Source organism: Gorilla gorilla, chromosome 4 (genome assembly GCF_029281585.2).
Source record: "Gorilla gorilla gorilla isolate KB3781 chromosome 4, NHGRI_mGorGor1-v2.1_pri, whole genome shotgun sequence".
NCBI lineage: Eukaryota > Metazoa > Chordata > Mammalia > Primates > Hominidae > Gorilla > Gorilla gorilla.
The window spans coordinates 158728900-158746911 of NC_073228.2; the positions used below are offsets into that span (position 1 = coordinate 158728900).

The 18012-nt window shown below is 40.3% G+C and overlaps 1 protein-coding gene across 2 annotated transcripts in view; it reads right to left on the minus strand.

Annotated features, from left to right (window-relative positions):
- GEMIN5 (gem nuclear organelle associated protein 5) overlaps nt 1-18012 on the minus strand; it is a 50775-nt gene that overhangs the window by 12913 nt on the left and 19850 nt on the right. For both annotated transcript variants that reach the window (XM_031011240.3, XM_055387284.2), the window contains exons 12-21: nt 17501-17574; nt 16570-16751; nt 12492-12631; nt 11315-11486; nt 7201-7428; nt 4942-5055; nt 4097-4219; nt 2606-2701; nt 2066-2203; nt 840-987 (exon numbers count right to left, since the gene is read on the minus strand). In XM_031011240.3, the coding sequence (XP_030867100.3) occupies nt 840-987; nt 2066-2203; nt 2606-2701; nt 4097-4219; nt 4942-5055; nt 7201-7428; nt 11315-11486; nt 12492-12631; nt 16570-16751; nt 17501-17574 (1415 nt within the window). The remainder of the gene's footprint in view (nt 1-839; nt 988-2065; nt 2204-2605; nt 2702-4096; nt 4220-4941; nt 5056-7200; nt 7429-11314; nt 11487-12491; nt 12632-16569; nt 16752-17500; nt 17575-18012) is intronic.

The window sequence follows — 18012 nt, forward strand, 5'->3', positions numbered from 1 at the left end:
AAGAGAACAGAAACAAATGATGGGAGCCCTATCTTGGCACTGGCTTTCTGCCCAAAGCCATTTTCCTAAGGAAAACCAGAGCAAAACCTCAGCAGTCTCTGAGTTGAGAAGAGGAAACAATGGAAATCTGAGGGGCAGGATACTAGGAAGGAGGAAGCTGTCCAGAGAAAGACATCCACAACTCTGCCTGGAGATCCCATTGAGTCTTTGGCTAAATTAAAAACCACGTATGTAAAGGAAACTCCTTAAGTCTAAACAAAGAATGACTAGGTAACTGTAAGCTGAACAATTCCCAGAGCTTACTCAGGACTTGGAGACATCTGAGTTTTGATTTGTTGAATGCATAAGGCATTCAAGAAAGATATCAAAATGCAGGAGGTCCAAACTAATTCTAGAATATGATAAACTTGCCCTAACGAAGTTTAAAAACAAGCCATGAAAAGATCAAGCTGATACACAACTTTACTACTTACCAAAACAAAGTTTAACACTCTCTAAAGGAAGATAACAAAACCAAAGCAGGGTAGAACAAAAAGAAAATCTTGGCCAAGCATGGTGGCTCATGCCTGTAATCCCAGCACTTTGGGAGGCTGAGGCAGGAGGATCACTTGAGCCCAGGAGTTGGAAATCAGCTTGGACAACACAGCAAGACTCCGTCTCTACAAAAAACTAAAAAATTAGTTGGATGTGGTGGCATGCACCTCCTGAGTAGTCCCAGTTACTCAGGGGGCTGAAGCAGGAGGACTGTTTCTTCTATTTATGTTACTTTAACAATAGAGAAGTTTAGGTTATTTTCACATTATGTCCAAGTATTATCCCAACTCTAGGACCACACAGACCTGTAAAAATGGTTTGACTTGAGCAGCTCCACAGCTTCATACACTTTGTGGATGGAAAGTAGGTGAGAAGCAGCCTTGACATACTGATCCTGAAAGCACAGCTGTTTGGCAAAAGCTTCCACAGCCCATAGCCACACATGGTAGCCAGCTGAAAAAATAAAAGATGGTGGTTAAAAAAACAGTTGAAGAAAAAGTAAAAACAATACCCAGTACATTTGGGTTGAAAAAGCCTTGTTTTCGTCAATGCATTCAGCAGAACATTTAGATACCAATTCAGCTACCATTACGGATCATCTGCTTCATCTACACATTCTGAAACATCAATTGTTTGATTATGTAACACAAACAAAACAGTACGAAGTTGAAAAGATACAGAAAGGAATGTGTGAGCACAGTTAAATTCCTATAATCAGAACTGATGAGCCAAAGGTAACATGACTACGTGCTTTTTTTTTTCCCTTTCCTTTTATTGTTTTTTGAGACAGGGTCTCACTCTGTGGCTCAGGCTGGAGCGCAGTAGCACAATAATGGTTCACTGCAGCCTTAACCTCCCCGGGCTCAGGTGATCCTCCCACCACAGCCTCCCGAGTAGAGGGGACTACAGGTACATGCCACCATGCCCAGATAATTTTTTAATTTTTTTGTAGACATAGGCTTTTGCCATGTTGCCTAGGCTGGTCTCAAACTCCTGGGATCAAGTGACCTGCCCACCTCGGCCTCCCGAAATGCTGGTATTACATGCATGAATCAGGAATCACCACACCCAGCCTTTTTTTTTTTTTAAAGACACAAGGTCTCATGATGTTGCCCAGACTAGAATACACTGGCTATTCACAGGCACAATTAACAGAGCGCTATAGGTCTGAACGCCTAGCCTTAAGCAATCCTCCTGCCTCAGCCTCCTGAGCAGCTGGGGACTACAGACTTGTGCCATTATATCTTTTAAAATTTACTAGACATGGCCAAATTGTCCTTCAAGAAGTTCTCACCAATTATGCTTTTGCCAATTAAAGTGTCAGTGACCTGCTTTTTTTCAAAGGGGTTGGGTTGGATTTATTAGTTTGTCTATTGCTGCAAACTTATTAGTTTGTCTATTGCTGTCTATTGCTTTGTATCTATTTGTAAGTGATTTCAAGCTTAAGACTGTGCTCAGAGCCATCTTTAGTGGACGTATCCTAGAGATGATAGAGCTTTTGTTGAAAAGAACAAACAAACAAAAACCATACCCGCTGGTGCCATAGCCACAAGGTTGTCTGTCAGCTCCCCTCTTTCTGCTGCAGTCTGGAGAACACCTTTGAGATCTCCTTTCCAAAGCATAAGCTGGTGAAATAACTCAGGGTGGCCATTTTCTAAGTGACCTTTTCCTGTTTGAAAGAGAGATAATGTTTGGAAGGTGTTTCAGAAACATCTGTTACTGACTTGTAGGAAAAGAAGGCAAGATAGACGAGAAAGTGAGCTCCTAAAATATGCAGTCATTCTCTGATGAGTGTCACCTACCAGAGTGATTACAATAAGATCTGAAGCCCACTTGGTCACTGTACACTCACACACCTTCACATGTACTCAGAGTGAATGCTGTATGTTTAGGATCCTATGATGATGCAAGGGTTGTATCAATATGTAAATCAGGGAGCTCAAAACCTAGTTAGCTGACACGTAAAACTAAACATTTTAATGTCACAGGATGACAGCCATCAAAGAGGTGCACACAAAATGTTGGGCAAGTATAAAGATGGATGAGATTATGTTGACTGGATTTGCCTCACCTTCAATATCAATCATTGTGTATAGGGTAGCCCTATCTGTGAAAAGCCCCAGATGAAATCTTTCTTCAACATCAGCAGACACATCTTCATTCAGCTCTGTTAATTTAAAAAGGCAAAAAAATCAGATGAAGTCATTACATCGATTACAGTTTTCTGTCCAATAACTTCTGAATATATGTTTGGAACACCCACTTCAGACACTGAGAGAATCAGAGCTCTAACAGAGACTCCTGCAGTTACAAAGGGAGCAAAACACGAAAACACTTAAAATGTTAAAAGTGAACCCAAAATCAGAACATATTTAAGTGCAGTGAAAAACAAGCAAAACAATATTAATAAGCAAAAGAAAGTCCTTAATATTCACTGGGACTTACCACAAGGGGATTCAATATTCATCCTTTGCTTCAAAAAAAAAGTCAACTGAGTAATTTTCCAGTAAGGAAAATAATGTGAAACTAGGTTAACTATGTAAGTTACAGGAAGTCATCACAAAGCTCCAAAAAGGCTATGTATATAACAAAAGCATAAAACATCTCCATCAAGACACAAGAAACTGATAATAGTTTGATTATGTAATACAGACAAAACAGTACAAAAATTCAAAAGAAAGAAACAAATGGAAGCCCAGGATAGTGACTACCCTTGTTAGGGTAGGGGGAGACAGTAACTGGGAGGGAGGATGGTCCTCCATTCCTGGGGAGGAGAAACAGAGGACTGGGAGGAAGATTTACTTTGAAAAAAAAATTTAAAAACATTTTTTTTTTTTTAAATAGAGAGAGGGTCTCACTATGTTGCCCAGGCTGGCCTTAAAGTGAGCTCAAGTGATCCTTCTGCTTCAGCCCCTTAAGCATCTGGGACAACAGGCACGCACCACTGTGCCTGGTGAGATTTACTTTCTTTTTATACTGTTTCAATTTTATTTTATTATGTGCATCCCTTTTCCACATGTAAACTTCAAATTAAAAAAATAAAGTTATTAAAATATCAAAATAGTGGACATTAAATGAAGACTTTGAAAAACAAAAATAAAACAACCCTTCAAAACAAAACTTCCAAAGCAAAAGCTTCCATCAAATTTTCTTTTTTAAGAAAATGCCATATTATGAGCATATTTCCAATAAGAAAAAAAGATTTTTTTCTCCATAGGATACTGTTCAACGGGGAAAAGAGTTGAAGGAGTTTATTCATGCTGAGATACTTAGGCCAACATACCAATTCTGGCACACAGATGGCTGGGAGGAACTAGATTTAGAATAAAAGCAGAGTGCTACATCTCAAAGCCATGGCAGTGCTGACAGTGGGTCACAATGGGGAGTTTGGCAGCAGGGTGTAGGGGTGTAGGGATGTGGAGGGAAGGGAGAGCCGGAGAACATAAAAATACAGAAAACAATTTAGACATTTCTTTGGGCATTCATTTAATAAATAAGTAAACATTCCTTATATACCAGTCCCGGAAGACTATGGATGGGCCAAGGAAGTACATTTTTGTACCTTTGGAGTGCTTTGCAGTTGCTAGTACCAAACAGTCCTGATGAAGCTCCTCTTTGGATCTGTGGTCCAGGCTTGTACTCAGGGGAAGCAAGGAACGAGCTTTTCTCTTCTTGATTAAGGTTTCTGAAATTTAATAAAGTACATACTATCTGAAGGAGAACTGATCAGAAACATAAAACGGAATGCCTATTGTGTGAATGTAACCTACCGGCAGGACGACATCACAGGCAGAGAAAGTTCCTCCTCCTAATAAAGAGGCTTTCAAAATAAATTTGCTGGGGGCATTGTTCACAATACACACAAAAATGCTCTTGCTAACATTTATGATGTAGTATCAACAACTGCAAAACATTTCATCAAGTGCTAAAAAAAATTCAAAAGCATGACCCAAAATGGAAGTGGAAGTCTGGGCACAATGGCTCACGCCTGTAATCCCAGCACTTTGGGAGGCTGAGGCGGGTGGATCACTGGAGGCCAGCAGCTCGAGACCAGCCTGGCCAACATGGTGAATCCCCGTCTCTACTAAAAATAACAAAAGTTAGCTGGGCGTGGTGGCGGGCGCCTGTAATCCCAGCTACTCGGGAGGCTGAGGCAGGAGGATCGCTTGAGCCCGGGAAGTGGAGTTTGTAGTGAGCCGAGAGTGTGCCACTGCACTCCAGCCTGGGTGACTGGAGTGAAAATCTGTCTCAAAACAAACAAAAAACCCATATTTGGAAAACCTACAAATATTCTGAACCTATAAAAACAAACAAGAAACCACACTGTTTTTTGACAGTTGCATGTAATATATGTAATATTTTAGGCTGCTTTAACAAAATACTGTATTTTAATTACTAGATACCAACCTGGCTTCTCTTTTGGTGGCTCCTTTTTCAGTAAAATGACTTTGTTATTAATGGTGACTTTTGACTTTTCAAAGCCTGAGGAAACTGGAGTGCAGATAACTGGTTCTCTAGAAACTACATCATGGGGGAAAAAGGAAAAAAAAAGTTAAGGATAAAAATAATACAGAATTTCAGTTCTTTGTAAACATTAAGAGCCATTCCAAGCTCAGCAATATAATCAATTCATCTATTACCAAAACTTTTGAGATAAAATGCACTGGAAAAGAAGTAGGAGTAGTTTCCCCTTTCCCACCTCCCAAACTAGCTGTTTTCAGGAATCTGTAAGTCTATTACTTTGGTTTTTTTTTTTTTTTTTTTTTTTTTTTTTTTTTTTTGAGACGAAGTCTCACTCTGTCGCCCAGGCTGGAAATTCAGTGGCGCAATCTTGGCTTACTGCAACCTCTGCCTCCTAGGTCCAAGCAATTCTCCTGCCTGAGCCTCGCCAGTAGCTGGCACAAGCCACCATGCCTGGCTAATTTTTGTATTTTTAGTAGAGACAGGGTTTCGCCATGTTGGCCAGGGTGATCTCAAACTCCTGACCTCAGGTGATCCACCTGCCTCAGCCTCCCAAACTGCTGGGATTACAGGCGTGAGCCACCGCTCCTGGCTTACTTTTTTTTTTTTTCTTTTGGTTAGAGATAAGATATAACTGTTGCCCAGGCTGGAGTGCAGTGGGTGCCATCACAGTCACTGAGGCCTTAACCTCCTGGGCTCAGGTGATCCTCCCCTCCTCAGCCTCCCAGAGTGGCTAGGACTATAGGCACAAGCCATTATCTTAGTAATTTTTATATTTTTTGCAAAGATGGGGGTTCCCTATGTTGCTTAGGCTAGTCTCAAGCTCCTGGGCTGAAGCAAGTCTCTTTCCTTGGCCTCCCATAGTGCTGGGATTACAGGCATGAACCACCATGCCCGCCTTACTTTGAACTTTGACTAAGGAAAAAGCTTCCAGCCCTCCACAACTTTATACCATAAGCCAAGGAGTTCCCATACTTTGCTCAGGTGACAAAGCACTTTTTACATTTCTAGGTCATAAAGTACTAATTGCATATTTAATTACACTAACAGGAGTAACTTTAATAATAGAGAATACTAGGTGTATGCAATATGGTGTCACAATCCTGAGCACAGGAACTTTTTAAAAACAACTTGTTGATCCATGTTTTGTATAGCCATTTTGTGAAAGAAAGGCTTTAAAAAAAAAAAAAGAAAAAGAAAGAGATGGGGGGTCTTGCTGTGTTGCCCAGGCTGGCCTCAAGCGGTTCTCCTGCCTCAGCCTCCTGAGGATCTGGGACTAGAGGTATGTGTCTCTGTACCCGACTAGAAAAGCATTCTGATGAGCCAAAATAATAAATCCATTAGGCCATTTGCTCTTTATTTACCCCAACTATGTGTCTAACAGCTATCCCTTGGGATGGAGAGCATCAGGAATGCCTTGTATCCTATATTCTAGCCATTTCAATAATGTCACATCAATGGATTCTGTTTTAGAATTAAGTATGAGTTACTCCTTCTACTTACACTGTTTGCTATTTAATCGTTTATTTTACCAGGGACCAGATATTTATCACTTGGTCTGACACACCATTCTCAACAGGTCCCGAGTAAATGTACAAAATAAAAAGAGTGCTAAAATTTTTACCTAACAGTTTTTTTGTTAGTGATAGAACACTGTTTTGTGAGACATCTGAGAGCCATCACTATAGCTTAACTCACTAGAAAAACCTAATAACCATTCACACATTTTTTTTCTGTGAGAAGACAGAAAGCTGCGTACAAACTCCACGTAAGAGGGGTGAGAGCTTGCAAGTTCCCACAGTGGTGGCAGCTTCTAGGTCAGACATTTGTAAGGGACAGTAGTTTCTTTCACCAAATGTGGCTACTGATGTCAAACTGTTAAAACTTTTCCCATGTAAGTTCCTATGTACACAACTGCCCCAGCTTCGCTTCGTCCCACGGTTTTACCTTGCCCAAGTTGAATAAGAAGTTTTCTCTGTAGAACTTTACTATTTCCACCGCAAACATCCACTAGAACCCCTTTAAAACTTCAAAGATGTTCATTTTAGAGACTTGAATAAAGCTTGAAAAAAAAACAAAAAAAACTAATGCTGTTTCCAAGAGTTGGAAAAATGGGAACAGCGAAGTTTCAAACTGAGTAAGGACCTAGCTTAGTCCCAGACACGACCACGAAATCCTAGTGATACACAGGATTCTGCCACATACCCGCTGGAGCAAGGCCGCAGGGTAATTCCGGCTCCCGTGCTTGCTCCTCCCCTTCTTGGTCTGACACACCATTCTCAACAGGTCCCGAGTTCTCCTTCATGCTCTCTTCTTCATTTCCATCAATCGATTCCAGCTTTACAGGAGTTCTCAAGGTGGGCTTTTTCTTCTTTTTGGGCTTTGCCTTAGGTTGAGAGAGCCGTTTTTTCTCCAATTCAATACTTTTTTTGCCTACAAGAATCACAATAAAGGACAGACTAAAGTATACATTCTTGGTTAAAAGCACTCTAGGTGGTAAACTCCAATATCTCATTCCTCTTTAATAGCATTTTTACCCATTCCCTTTCTTCTCAATGAACTTTTAGAATTATATTATCACAATATTAACCAAACCCTTTTGAAATTTCATTAAATCATAAACATGATGCCTAATAACACCCAAATATTTTAGTGTGTGTCTTATGAACAGGACATGCTCCAACATCACCATAGTACAACCATGGAAATCAGGAAATTAACATGATTCACTACTGCCACCTACTCCATACTCTCTATTTAAGTTCTGCCAATTTTACCCCCAGATGTCCTTTTTTTTTTTTTTTGGAGATGGTTTCGCTCTTCTTGCCCCAGCGGGAGTGCAATGGCGAGATCTCAGCTCACCGCAACTTCTGCCTCCCGGGTTCAAGCGATTCTCCTGCTTCAGCCTCCTGAGTAGCTGGGATTACAGGCACGCACCACCACGCCCAGCTAATTTTTGTATTTTCAGTAGAGACGGGGTTTCACCATGTTGGTCAGGCTGGTCTCAAACTCCTGACCTCAGGAGATCTGCCTGCCTCAGCCTCCCAAAGTGCTGGGATTACAGGCATGAGCCACCATGCCCAGCCTACCCAGATGTCTTTTATAGCAAAAGGAATCAATCCAGGATCACATGGTACATTTGGTTGCCATGCCTTTCTGGTTCCCTTCAGCCTGGAACAGTTAGTTGCATGGTTTTCCTTTGACTTTCATAATTTGAAACTTCTGAAGATTACAAGACAGTTATTTTGTCCAATTTCCCTCAATTTAGGTCTGCCAGATGTTTTTCATGACTAGATTTAGGGTATGCATCTTTAGCTGGAATGCACATTAGTGCTGCTGTGTTCATCCAGGGCAATCTATGAGGTAGCAGCTAATTTTTATTCATCCCATTTGGTTTACTTTGATCACCTGATTAAGGGTGTGTCTTGCAAGTTACTCCCTAAAAGGGTATTTCCCCTGTTTAACTACTAAGTATTTGCATCTACTAGTTTTAGTATTCACTGATGTTTCTTGATTAAAAATTGTTACTATGATGACTGCCAAATGGTAAGTTTGTTTTTTCTTTTTTTCTTTTTTTTGAGACAGGTTCTTGCTCTGTTGTCTGGGCTGGAGTGCAGTGGCAGAATCTCAGTTCACGGCAGCCTTACTTGACCTTCCAGGCTCAAGCAATCCTCCTGCCTCAGCCTCTTGAATAGCTGGGACTACAGGTGTGCGACACCATGCCTGGGTAATTTCCGTATTTTTTTTTTTTTTTTTTTTTGTAGAGATGGGGTTTTGTCATGTTGGCCAGGCTGGTATCAAACACCTGGGCTCAAGTGATCAGCTTGCCTCCCAAAGTACTGGGATTACAGGTGTGAGCTACTGTGCCTGGCCCACAGGGTGAACTTCTAATTCCAGGATTTCACTCTACATTCTACCACAAGGAAGAGCTTGGCATCTAGTTGGCATCCTACCACAAGGAAGAGCTTGTGCTTCTCCCCATTTATTTATTATATCGGTCTGGACTCATGAATTCTTCCATTACTGTTACATTTACATTTTTAAGGTTTCTACATTTACATTTTAAGGTTTTTATCCTTTGCTTACTTTAAAATCATCTTTACTGAGGGGTAATATAATAAAATACACCAATTTTTAAATACTTTGGTACAAAGTACCTACCACCACAATTACTTTTGTACTAATCTAATATTTCCATCAAGCCTCTCTGTAGTAAGATATACCCCCTGCTTGATCCCTAGGCAATCACTAATTTGCTCTCACTGTGGTTTAGTTTTGCCTGTTGAAAATTTCACATACACTGGGCGCAGTGGCTCATGCCTATAATCCCAGCACTTTGGGAGGCTGAGGCGGGCAGATCATCTGAGGTCAAGAGTTCAATACCAGCCTAGCCAACATGGTGAATCCCTGTCTACTAAAAACACAAACAATTAGCTGGGTGTGAGGCACGCACCTATAGTCACAGCTACTCAAAAGGCTGAGGCAGGAGAATTGTTTGAACCTGTGGGGCAGAGGTTGTAGTGAGCCAAGAGTGCACCACTGCATTCTGGCCTGGGTGACAGAGTAAGACTCCGTTTCAAGAAAAAAAAAAGAATTTCACATAAACAGAATTAGTATGTAGTCTTTTGTGCCTGGCTGCTTCTGCTTGGCATAATGTTTTTCTAGATTCATCCATTTTGTTCTTTATCAGTTGTTACCTTCTTTTTATTGTGGAATAGAAGCCTACTGTAGGGATATACCACAATTAATTCATTTATCTGATGATGGACATTTGGATTGTTACCAGTTTTTGGTGATCACAGATAAAGCTACTATAAGCATTCTTTTACAAGTCTTTATGTGGACACATCATTTCATTTCTTTGGGTGTAAATTTCTAGTTGTTTAATATGTTCTTTCATTTAAAATTAAAAAAAAAAACTTATTTCACAGAGACAGTGTCCCCCTATGTTGTCCAGGTTAGTCCTGAACTCCTGGGCTCAAGCCATCCTCCTGCCTCGGCATCCCAAAGTGTTGGGATTATAGGAGTGAGCCAGCATGCTTGGCCGATTTTTCCTATTTGCTTTTATTTTGCAATTCTTGGTAGAAATGGGATCTCGCTCTGTTGCCAGGCTGGTCTCAAACTCCTGGCCTCAAGTGATCCTCTAGCCTTGGCTTCCCAAGGTGCTGGGAATACAGACATGAGCCACTGTGCCCAGCAGTTGCTTAATATATTTTGTCTAGCTTTCTAGTTGCTTATGGCAAGTCTGATACCAATTAATCTTTCTTAGCCAGAAATGGAATTTTCCTCCTCTTTTTTTTTTTGTTTTGAGATGGAGTCTCGCTGTGTCACCCAGGCTGGAGTACAGTGGCGCAATCTCAGATCACTGCAAGCTCCGCCTCCCGGGTTCACGCCATTCTCCTGCCTCAGCCTCCCGAGTAGCTTGGGACTACAGGCACCCGCCAACACGCCCGGGTAATTTTTTGTATTTTTAGTAGAGACAGGGTTTCACCTGTTAGTCAGGATGGTCTCGATCTCCCGACCTTGTGATCCGCCCGTCTCGGCCTCCCAAAGTGCTGGGATTACAGGTGCGAGCCATCGCACCCGGCCTCCTCTTACTTATGTTTAACAGTTGTCCCAGATTTGGTCAGTGGGAACCTCTTCAAGCTGTTTCTTTTGTCCTTTTGACATGTCTCCTGAATTCTTTGAGTACTGCCTTCCTTTCTGGCATAAGAATGTTCCAGGTTCAGTTTGTTCTCTTCCTGTCCCAGACCAGAACCAGCCATTTCTCCAAGAAGCCATGGACATTTTTAGTGGAGAATGTCATCTAGAAACCAAGATCTGGGCTGGGCACGGTGGCTCATGCCTGTAATCCTAGCACTTTGGGAGGTTGGTAGGCAGATCACTTGAGGCCAGGAGTTTGAGACCAGCCTGGCCAACATGGCTAGACCCCGTCTCTACTAAAAACACAAAAAAATTAGCCAGGCATGGTAGTGCGCACCTGTAGTCCCAGCTACTAGGGAGGTCAAGGTGCGAGAATCGCTTTAACCCAGGAGGTGGAGGCTGCAGTGAGCCAAGATCACGCCACTACATTACAGTCTGGGCAACAGAGCGAGACTCTGTCTCAAAAAAGAAACCAAGATCTGAGTACTAGGTATGCTCTTTCCTATTGTGGGTGTTGTTGTTCTCAAGCCCTTGTGGCTGCTTTCTTGCTTAGGCTCAGACCCCTGCCCTACTGACACTAATGCCCTACACGAATGTCTTCCTTGCTCAATCCTGATCAACTCAATTATTAAGAAAGGGAGAAAAAGAATTAGATAAGCTCTAGGTTCTGACTGACCTTGAGGAGGCCGGGAATGATCTTGCATGGAAGTGAGCCACTTGTGCACACAAAAGTCATCTGCCCCTGAATAGATGCAGTCTGGATCCAAAGGAGACCATGCCACACAAAGCAGTCGACCTCGATGTCCTCGGAAATTGCACAGGGGCTCTTCCCGGAGAGCATCCCACACCTAAACCCAAAAGCACATGGCCGAATAGACATTTTCTGGTTATTCTATTGTTTGGGCAGTATGTTTTCTAATTAAAAACAAAAAACAAAAAACAAAAACAATCTGCGGCCTCTTATTTCCTCAGGTGATTTAGAGTTTTCTCTTAGAAGTTCAATTTCAGAAGAGTGCTATTTCCTGTGAGAGACTTCTGTGCTTGGAGATGCATAGACATTCCTACGGGGATGATTTTGAATGAGCTTCTACTGGTGTCCTATGGATTTCACTGTCTTGAACCAATACTGTATGTTAACTTTTGGGCTTGAGATTCTGGTATCACGAAGAAAATAGCCCACATCTAGCACAGAAATTAGACTTCTAATTTCTCATAGGTGAATCTTTTGTCTCCAACTCCTTGAGTAATTGGCCAATTTCCTTTCTATTTCTTGAATTATTCTGAACTCAGTTTCACAGAAGGCAGCCCTTTGTGGCTCCCAGCTTTGTGCAGACAGCTCAATTACAACTCAACACTGAGCGAGATACATCACAGATGTTAGGTCCCCAGCTCTAGTTCTGATATCCACAAGTCCTCCCTCATAGATCTGGCTTGGCATTTCATCTTTATTTATTTAGAACTTGGAGATTTCTGACTTACCAATTTATTATTAAAAATCGTTTTGTGATTTTTAGCCAACATTTCAGTGTCTGAACAGAAGAGAGTACTTTGCATATCATATTAGTCCACCATACTGATAGTGAGTCAGAATGAAATCTGTAAAAATGTTAGAGTTAGCTAGCTCCTATCAATACTTTCCCCTTCATCTAAGTAACAAAAAAAAAAAAAAAAACCCAGTCTTAGCCTAGGCCCTATGTGGAATGAAACTAAAATGCCTCCTAGAGCCCAGAAAATCTCCTTCAGTAGATGATGATAATGGGGGAGGGGAAACCTGTTCACAACTGGGGGGAAAGAAGAAAGAATTTGTTAGAGTACACAGTGAAGGACCCACAGGAACAAGGACACAATAGTACCTGGGCTGTACCATCATAGGAAGCAGATACCAGCCTTCCATCATGATGTGGGCTCCACGCCACACTGGTAATCTTGGCTGTATGCCCTGAGAGGGTCCGGTAGGGCTCTGTAATGGTCACTGGAGACTCAGGGCTGCTCTCTAAAAGGCAAAGGAAAGACATCACTGCTGCTACTAGTAATAATAAAAAACAAAACAAAGTACATCCAGGAAGGCATTCACATGACAAGAATCAAGATTTTGCCATATATTTTCTAGGTGATTTTTTTTTTTGAGATGGAGTTTCGCTCTTGTTGCTCAGGCTGGAGTGCAATGGTGCAATGCAATGGCGCAATCTCGGCTCACTGCAACCTCCGCCTCCCGGGTTCAAGCGATTCTCCTGCCTCAGCCTCCCGAGTCTAGGTGATTTTTAGCAGGCAACATTGTTAGTTATTAAGAGTGTGGACACATCCACAGTGCTTAGCATATAGATTACCACAAGAAGTGTTAGGTCTCATTATAACTTATAGGATATTCTAGCTAAAATGTATAATTTGAATATAGTCATGAGAAAATACCAGACAAATGCAAAATGAGAAAGCATCTACAAAACGAGTGCCCTATCTTCCTCAAAAATGTCACATAAGATTTTTAAAAGTCTGGCTTGGCCAGGCATGTCGGCTCACGCCTATAATCCCAGCACTTTGGGAGGCCAAAGTGGGCAAATTGCTTGAGTTCAGGAGTTCAAGACCAGCCTGTGGAAACCCTGACTCTACAAAAAAATACAAAAATTAACCGGGTGTGTTGGTGCACACCTATAGCCCAGCTACATAGGAGGCTGAGATGGGTGGACTGCTTGAGCCTGGGAGGCAGAGGTTGTAGTGAGCTGAGATCGTGCCACTGTACTACAGCCTGGGTGACAGAGTGAGACCCTGTCTCAAAAAAAAAAAGGAAAACACAAAAAACAAAAACCAACCTAGCTGGGCATGGTGGTATGCGCCTATAGTCCCAACTACTCAGGAGACTGAGGTGGGAGGACGGCTTGAGCCCAGGAATTGGAGACTGTCGTGAGCTATAACTGCACCACTACACTCCACGCTGAACAATACAGTGAGACCCAGTTTCTAAAAAATAAATAAATACACACATAATTTTTTTTTTTTTTTGAGATGGAGTTTCACTCGTCTCCCAGGCTGGAGTGCAATGGCACGATCTCGGCTCAATGCAACCTCTGCCTCCCAGGTTTAAACCATTCTCCTGCCTCAGCCTCCTGAGTAGCTGGGATTATAGGCATGCACCACCACGCCCAGCTAATTTTTGTATTTTTAGTAGAGACAGGGTTTCACCATGTTGGCCAGGCTGGTTTCGAACTCCTGACCTCAGGCGATCCGCCCACCTCGGCCTCCCAAAGTGCTGGGATTATAGGCGTGAGCCACCATGCCCGGCCTAAATAAATAATTTTTAAAAGACTGAGAAATTATTATAGATGAAAGGAGACTAAAGAGACATGACAACAAAATGCAAATAGGTGATCCTGCATTGGAATCTGCACTGGAGAAAAAAAAATCACTATTAAGAACATCATTGGATCAACTGACACAACTAGAATATGGGTGGCCAATTACACTATTTTACTTTTTTTTTTTTAAAGATACTAGGTCTTACCCTGTGGCCAAGGGTGGAGTACAGTGACAGTCATATAGCTAACTGTAGCCTCCAACTCCTGGGCTCAAGGGATCCTCCCACCTCAGCCTGTAAGTAACTGGGCCTATAGGTACCCATCATGTCCGACTAATCAAGTGATCTTCCTGCCATGGTCTCCTCAAGTGTTGGGATTATAGGCATGAGCCACCACACGTAGCCTAAACTATTTGTTTAAATTGACAAATAAGGAAAGATTAAACTATTATATATTAAGTTAAACTAACAAACTGATAATTGGTAGGAAAAACTACATACATATACGCACACAAAATAAAGCCAGTATGACAACACATTAAAAATTGTTGAATCTATTAATAGGAAAAAGTATATGCGATTTCTTTGTACAATTCTTATAACTTTCCTCTGTGTCTGAAATATTTCAAAATAAGAAGGTAAAAATTAAAATGGATTCTGGCAGTTTTCTTCCTTTCTCTATTATTTAGTAGATATGATATAAAGTGGATGATTAATTTAGAATCCCAATAATAATCATAAGGACCAGAATCAGCTTTCTAACTTATATTCATTAGTTATACACTGTCTACTATTTATTACTAGGAAAACACATCTACATTTTAATACTTTTTCCATATTGCTTTTAACTCAGGAGTCACTACTAGAACCAAAAATATTTTTTCTTGTTACACATAGGATTCTTAGAAAACTACTGAAGTAAATTCTAAAGAAATGAAAAATGTAAGTATTTTCACTATGGCTGAGAGCACATGTTTTATAGCACTCTGAAAACAATTTAGTGTCAGATTATAATTTCTTCATATTAGGAAAAAAAGTAATCCCACTTCACTCATATTTAAAACTGGCTCTTCGGACCACCTACTATGGTTTTCCAGGTGCCGAAGGGGCCTCAATGAAATTTAAGATTTCTTATGGAATAAATTATACCCATATGAAAGTTAACTCATTAAGCATGGAATAGTACTTGCTAGAACACATACAGACACTGCAATTAGACACTCTAAGGTTGAATCTAGGCCCTATCATGTATTAGCGATGCTACTTGCTCGAATAAGTTAGCTAACCTTTCTGGGCCTCAGTTTAATCATTGGGAAAATGAGGATAACGTTACCCATCACCCTCACAGGATTGTGAGAATCAGATGCAATCAAACACGGGAATGAGGTATGTGTCCTCTGTTTGTGTGTAACACTCAAAAACTGCTGGCGGAAGTATTAAATGGCATAATGTTTTTGAAGAGCCGCTTAGCAATAAGTATAAAAAAACTACATCTTTTTACCTACCAATTCCACTTCTAGAATTTTCTATACAAAAATTATTCATTCATGTTCACGAAGATCTATGTATAAGGCAGTTTATTGTAATACTACTTAAATTATAAAAAAATAAATAATTTGAATGTCATTTAATTGTGGAATGGATACATTATGGTAAGCCCATATAATGGAATGAACAGGTAACTGTTTTTTTTTTTTCAATTTTTATTTTTTGTATAGGTGGGGTCTCCCTACATTGCCCAGGCTGGTTTCAAACTCCTGGTCTCAAGCTATCCTTCCACTATGGCCTCCCAAAGTGCTAGGATTACAGGTATGAGCCACTTTGCCTGGCTGACAGATATTTGTTAATAACAGCAAGATAGATCCTTATGTACTGACATAAAAAGATGTCCATGATAAATATTGTAAATTTAGAGAAAAAAACTGCAAGCACTATATACTATATATAGCAATTTATTTTTAGCTAGGAACAGAAGATTATTCTTTCACACAAGTACACAGAAGTGCAAACCTATTAATATATACTAACATGTATACATATGTAGGCTATGACTTTATAAAATCTAGAGAAAATATATAGCAAGCCAATAACACTGGTTATTGAATGATGAAATTTTAGGGGAAAACTTCATTTTTTTTTTCTTTCTTTTTTGAGATAGGGTGTGCTCTGTAACCAAGGCTAGGGTGCAGTGGTGCAAATATAGCTCACTGCAGCCTCAAACTCCTAGAATCAGATGATCCTCCTAGCTCAGCCTCCCAAGTAGCTGGGACTAAAGGCATGCACCTCTAACCCGGCAAATTTGTTTTTTATTTTCAATTTTTTGTAGAGACGGAGCCTCACTGTTTAACAGGCTGGTCTCAAAATCCTGGCCACAAGTAATCTTCTCGTTGTGGCCTCCTAAAGTGCCAGGATTACAGGTGTGAGCAACTGTGCCTGGCCAACTTCATCTTCTGTTACCATTTTTGTCACGTTTGAAAGAATTTTAAAATAAGATGAATCTATTACTTTTGAAACAGAAAAAGTAGTAAGAATAATACTTATTTTATTATAATGTCAAAAATAAAGTAAAAAGTAACAAAGATTAGAATGGAAAGTAGCTGAACAAATGATATCATCCCCAGTATGAAAGAAACCAAAGTTACCTATGACAGTCTTCAGGTTGTGCACGTAAATGACTGCATTGTTGGAGCCAGAGGCCATCAGATAGCTCAGTTCTGGCTGGCTGCCATGCTCATGATGCCAGCTAATGGTATTCACAAGCTTGTGATGCTGTTGGATAGTACAGATCAGTTTCAGGTTGGGAATCTGAAATATTTCTATTGATCTGGAATAAGAAACACATCAAAACAAGAAAGATGGATGATCAAATTACAAGTTACAATGCAAATAGTAGCTCCCTCATTCCATCAGTCAAGGAAAGATGAGGTGGAAAAGGATAACCCTTTCTATCACTGCAAAGGTCATTCTCTCATAAAAAATCAAGTATAAAAAGTTATTCTCCAAAAAGTATATTTAGCTTTTAAAAATTCTAGCAATATCCTAACAATTCTTTTCTTAAAAAAATTAATTTTTAGAAATTTTAACTTTCCACACTACCTCAGTGTAACAATCTCCTAGCATTCTAACAATGCTTGATAAAATTGTGTTCATCACGCATTAATGACAAATGATGATAGGGAGAAGCTAAAATAATTAACAGATCAATGGCTGAATTAGGACTGTGTTACTATGATTAACACTGGCCAGGACACAGACCTAAAAAGCATTTCTGACTAGGCTTACTTTAAAAAAATGGAGATTTAGGCAGTTCAACATAGGAGGTGACCATTTTGAGGGACAAGACAGCCAAAATACAGTGTAGCCAAATACTCTCAATGGGCTGAAAATATCTAAATAATTCTGTAGTTCTCAAAGACACAAGGCACTACTGGATCAGTGGAGGATATCAAGAATAAATCAAAATACCAAATACAACTGGGCCGCCCCAGCTAACATTACAGATGGCATTAGTCAGCTTGTGATCAAATATATGTGCAACTGCAAATTTTTTATCTTAAAGAAGCAAATACATACCCATCTTCATTGCCAAGAGCCATGATTTTGCCATCTGCTTTCCAACTTATCTCTGTGTGTACAGGCAATTTGTACTAGAAAGCAAAACAAACCAATCTTGACTATATACATATCTCACAAATCAGCAATGACAGCATGAGAAAAAAAAATCCCTAGAGTTTAAAAAGGTTTTAATTATACAACAGCTATTCTTGTAAATAATCTACATAATTAGTAAAAGGATTACTAAGAACATGCATTCTAATTCTCATTTCCTAACTGGGCCAAAAAAACAAAACAAAAAAACCCCCAAGGCCAATAAGTACTAAATGTTTATAATGCTTAACCTTGTGAAATATATACTTAATTAAACTTATCTGTGCCCATCAGCTTGGACAACGTGGGGACCATGAGGCCTTAAAGAAAGCTATATACACTCTCCTTGTTTTCTATCCCTTCAAAGCTTCTTTCCCTGAATCATTTCCCTCCCATATCTATATGCTGGTATTCCCCAAGGCTGCCTGGGCCCTCTT